Source organism: Heptranchias perlo, chromosome 31 (assembly GCF_035084215.1).
Source record: "Heptranchias perlo isolate sHepPer1 chromosome 31, sHepPer1.hap1, whole genome shotgun sequence".
Lineage (NCBI taxonomy): Eukaryota > Metazoa > Chordata > Chondrichthyes > Hexanchiformes > Hexanchidae > Heptranchias > Heptranchias perlo.
Genome location: NC_090355.1, coordinates 37,288,851 through 37,294,383, shown reverse-complemented (window position 1 = coordinate 37,294,383; position 5,533 = coordinate 37,288,851). Strand labels below are relative to the sequence as shown.

At 47.5% G+C, this 5,533-nt stretch overlaps 1 protein-coding gene across 1 annotated transcript; it reads right to left on the bottom strand.

The window, feature by feature from the left end:
* On the bottom strand, positions 1-4,782 carry LOC137300365 (small ribosomal subunit protein uS2m-like; the record flags this gene model as incomplete). Its single annotated transcript, XM_067969448.1, has 3 exons — positions 1-647; positions 4,399-4,510; positions 4,764-4,782. Coding segments are annotated over 3 exons (672 nt in total), but the record flags the coding sequence as incomplete, so codon positions are not given.
* Positions 4,783-5,533: the final 751 nt, after the last annotated feature.

The window sequence follows — 5,533 nt, the reverse complement described above, 5'->3', positions numbered from 1 at the left end:
TGGTAGGCAAATTTAATGTACTTTTTATTTTTTTTACTGTAGAGACAATCTCCTGTATTACAAATTTCTGTTACTGACTTAACAATACTGCTGTATATTAAACGTTTCAGTTGGTCAATTCTTTCTTGATTCCGTGCAGAAGTTCCATTTGCCGCCTCTTGTCTTTTGCTCGGAGAATGGTCATTTTAAACAGTTTACAATACAGTCCGACAGCTGAAGGAGTGTCATCGTTGCCCGGTACAGGGTAAGTGATGAGACTGGGATTACAGTTACTGTCCACTATCCCCACTGTCGGGATATTCATTTTGGCAGAATCTCGCACAGCAACGTGCTGCTCAAAGACATTGTTAAGGGTGTGGAGAAAGATGATGAGATCAGGCAGACAGACACCAGTGTCATACTGGACATGTGCATTGGTGAGCAGCCCACCCTGCCAATATCTGGTGTGAGCATACTCCCCACACTCCTTGGCAGTTTTCTCTATCAGATGGGCAAACTGACGGCTTCGACTGACAAACAGGATAATCCCTTTCTGATACGCACAATGAGCAGCAAAATTCAGCGCCTGCTGTAGGTGAAGAACAGACTGATCCAAGTCGATGATATCTTGTTCCAGTCGGCAGCCAAAGACATACGGTTCCATCAGTCTAACAGGAGGAGAAATATTTACCATTAGCCTCGCTCGTTTCACAGATGACAGAGGAGAGGGAACAGCTTCTCTCCAAATGATTTGTGACCAAAAATTGTCGAATCACAGACACCAGATTCTGCCTGTCACACGTTTCAATCAAACCTTTGGAAACCAACAAGGCAACAAGCTTTTTAAAAATGTGCCATACAATCAGAACTGTCCCATTGCTCAATGTCTCAGTGAGGTCTGGACCAAACAAAGGACGTTTTTAACCCGACAAAACACTGCCCACGAGAACGTAGGAAATAGGAGCAGGAGTCGGTGATACCACCCCTCGAGCCTGCTCCGCCATTCAATCAGATCATGGCTGATCTTTGACCTCAACTCCACTTTCCCACCTGATCCCAATATTCCTTGATTCCCCTAGGGTCCAAAAATCTATCGATCTCAGCTTGAATATACTCAATGACTGAGCATCCACAGCCCTCTGGGGTAGAGAATTCCAAAGATTCACAACCCTGAGTGAAGAAATTCCACCTCATCTCAGTCTTAAATGGCCGACCCCTTATCCTGCGACTATGTCCCCTAGTTCTAGACTCTCCAGCCAGAGAAACATCCTCTCAGCATCTACCTGTCAAGACCCCTCAGAATCTTCTATGTTTCAATGAGATCACCTCTCATTCTTCTAAACTCCAGAGTATCGGCCCATTCTACTCAATCTCTCTTCATAGGACAACCCTCTCATCCCAGGAATCAATCGAGTGAACCTTTGTTGCACCGCCTCTAAGGCAAATATTTGTTTTCTTAGATAAGGAGACCAAAACTGCAGGTGAGGTCTCACCAAAGCCCTGTACAACTGTAGTAAGACTTCCTTACTCTTGTACTCCAATCCCCTTCAATAAAGGCCAACATGCCATTTGCCTTCCTAATTGCTTGCTGTACCTGCATGCTAACTTTTTGTGTTTCTTGTTCGAGGACACCCAAGTCTCTCTGAACACCAACATTTAATAGTTTCTCACCATTTAAAAATATATTCTGTTTTTCTATTCTTCCTACCAAAGTGAATAACCTCACATTCCCCACATTATACTCCATCTGCCACCTTCTTGCCCACTCACTTAACCTGTCTGTATCCCTTTGCAGACTTTGTGTCCTCCTCACAGCTTACTCTCCCACCTAGCTTTGTATTGTTAGCAAACTTGGATACATTACACTCGGTCCCTTCATCTGAGTCATTAATATAGATTGTAAATAGCTGAGGCCCAAGCACTGATCCTTGTGGTACCCCACTAGTTACAGCCTGACACCGTGAGAATGACCCGTTTATCCCTACTCTCTGTTTTCTGTCCGTTAACCAATCCTCTATCCATGCTAATATATTACCCCCAACCCATGAGCCCTTATCTTGTGTAACAACCTTTTATGTGGCACCTTGTTGAATGCCTTTTGAAAATCCAAATATACTCCATCCACTGGTTCCCCTTTATCTACCCTGCTAGTTACGTCATCAAAAAGCTCTAATAAATTTGTCAAACACGATTTCCTTTTCATAAAACCATGTTGACTCTGCCTAAATCAAATTATGATTTTCTAAGTGCCCTGTTACCACTTAATAATGGATTCCAGTATTTTCCTGAGGACTGATGTCAGGCTAACTGGCCTGTCGTTCCCTGTTTTTTCTCTCCTTCCTTTCTTGAATACATTTGCTACCTTCCAATATGCTGGGACCGTTCTAGATTCTAGGGAATTTTGGAAGATCACAACCAATGAATCCATTATCTCTGCAGCCACCTCTTTTAGAACCCTAGAATGTAGGCCATCAGGTCCAGGGGATTTATCAGCTTTTGGTCCCATTAGTTTCTCCAGTACTTTTTCTCTACTGATAATAATTACTTTATCATAGAATCATAGAATGAATACGGCACAGAAGGATGCCATTCGGCCCATCGAGCCTGTGCCGGCTTTCTGCAAAAGCAATCCAGCTAGTCCCACTCTCCCGCCCTATCCCCGTAGCCCTGCAAATTTTTTCCTTTCAAGTACTTATCCAGTTCCCTTTTGAAGGCCATGATTGAATCTGCCTCCACCACCCCCTCGGGCAGTGCATTCCAGATCCTAACCACTCGCTGTGTAAAAAGGTTTTTCCTCATGTTGTCTTTGGTTCTTTTGCCAATCACCTTAAACCTGTGTCCTCTGGTTCTTGACCCTTCCGCCAATGGGGACAGTTTCTCTTTATTTACTTTATCTAAACCCTTCATGATTTTGAATACCTCTATCAAATCTCCTCTCAACCGTCTCTGTTCCAGGGAGAACAATCCCAGCTTCTCCAGTCTCTCCAGATAACTGAAGTCCCTCATCCCTGGAACCATTCTAGTAAATCTCTTCTGCACCCTCTCTAAGGCCTTCACATCTTTCCTAAAGTGCGGTGCCCAGAACTGGACACAATACTCCAGCTGTGGCAGAACCAGTGTTTTATAAAGGTTCATCATAACCTCCTTACTTTTGTACTCTATGCCTCCATTTATAAAGCCCAGGATCCTGTATGTTTTTTTTTAAAACTGCTTTCTCAACCTGTCCTGCCATCTTCAGGGACCTGTGTACATATACCCCCAGGTCTCTCTGTTCCTGCACACTTTTTAGAATTGTACCCTTTAGTTTTTATTGTCTCTCCTCGTTCTTCCCACCAAAATGAATCACTTCACACTTCTCAGCATAAAATGTCATCTGCCACGTGTCCGCCCATTCCACCAGCCTGTCTATATCCACTTGAAGTCTATCACTATCCTCCTCACTGTTCACTACACTTCCAAGTTTTGAGTCATCTGCAAATTTTGAAATTGTGCCCTGTACACCCAAGTCCAAGTCATTAATATATATCAAGAAAAGCAGCGGTCCCAGCACCGACCCCTGGGGAACACCACTGTACACCTCCCTCCAGTCCGAAAAACAACCGTTCACCACTACTCTCTGTTTCCTCTCACTTAGCCAATTCTGTATCCATGCTGACACTGCCCCTTTTATTCCATGGGCTTCAATTTTGCTGACAAGCCAATTATGCGGCACTTCATCAAATGCCTTTTGAAAGTCCATATACACAACATCCACCGCATTGCTCTCATCAAAAAACTCAATTAAGTTAGTCCAACACGATTTGCCTTTAACAAATCCCCGTGCTGGCTTTCCTTTATTAATCCACACTTGTTCAAGTGACTATTAATTTTGTCCTGGATTATTGTTTCTAAAAGCTTCTCCACCACTGAGGTTAAATTTACTGGCCTATAGCTGCTGGGTTTATCTTTACATTCTTTTTGAACAAGGGTGTAATATTTGGCAATTCTCCAGTCCTCTGGCACCACCCCCATATCTACAGATGTTTGGAAGATAGAATCATAAAAAATTTACAGGACAGGAGGAGGCCATTCGGCCCATCGTGTCCGCGCCGGCTGAGAAACGAGCCACCCAGCCTAATACCACTTTCCCGCATTTGGTCCGTAGCCCTGCGGGTCACGGCTCTTCAGGTGCACATCCAGGTATTTTTTAAATGAGTTGAGGGTTTCTGCCTCTCCCACCCTCTCAGGCAGTGAGTTCCAGACCCCCACCACCCTCTGGGTGAAAGATTCTTTCCTAATTTCCGCTCTAATCCTTCTACCAATCATTTTAAATCTATGCCCCCTGGTTATTGACCCCTCCACCAAGGGAAATAGGTCCTTCCTATCCACTCTATCTAGACCCCTCATCATTCTGTGCCCGTGGTGACCAGGTGAACCTACCTGTGCCGACAACCCCTCTTGTGACCGTAATGCACCCCGGCATCAAAGAGATCTTTGAGAGAGAAAAGTTCACTGATGTGGAAGAAGTCCGGATGTTTCAGGGCGTCGTTCACTAGAACAGTTACAGAGTGCAGTGTTAATGCTCACAATTCACCAGCCCTCAGATCCAGTCACAGACTTTACACCGAGTCCACAGCACACGGGTCCCGCCACCCCCCCCACCGCCCACCCCCCCCGCGGCCACCACCGCCGCCGCCCCCCACCCCCACAACCGCCGCCGCCCCCCACCCCCACAACCCCCCCGTCCCTCCCCCCACAATCCCCCTAGGTTCACCCCCCCTCCCACCCTCCCCTCCATTACTAACCTGCTTCTAGCGGCTCCAATGCTGAGAGGGGCCCTGCTACGTGTCCATAGAGCTGGCCTTTTGGGAGGTGACTGGGAATGGGCAGAGAGGGGAGGCCCAGGGGGTTATCCAGGGTACCCGCGGCAGCACTGGGGGAAGAGAGAGAACACTGGGTTAGAAATACATACCAGTTACAACATGGAATGAGGCCATTCGGCCCATCCAGTCTGTACCAGCGATTACCCCTTCACACAAAGAGTTTTAATCACATTTACCTCCCTATTTCCACATTCCTTCGACCACCTGTCCAATCTCATCTTCAATATTGACAGTTTCTGCTTCAACCACTAATCCCTGGAAATGAGCCTCACGACCCTCTGTATCTAAAGCCCCTCTTTCTAGATCCTCAACTACTACAAACTGAGTGTTTCTACTCTGTCCCAACCGATCATCATTTAAACTTCATCAAATAATTAGAACAATGCAGATTGTGGGACAAGAAGAAGAAATAGGAGCAGGAGGCCACTCGGCCCCTCGAGCCTGCTCCGCCATTCGATCGGATCACGGCTCCATTTACCCGCCTTAGTTCCGTAAAACCCTAATCCCGGGCCCGGCTCTGGGGGGGGGGGGGGGGGGGGAGTTCGGGGCCCGGCTCTCGGGGGGGGGGGGGGGGGGGTTCGGGGCCCGGCTCTCGGGGGGGGGGGGGGGGGGTTCGGGGCCCGGCTCTCGGGGGGGGGGGGGGGGGGTTCGGGGCCCGGCTCTCGGGGGGGGGGGGGGGGGGTTCGGGGCCC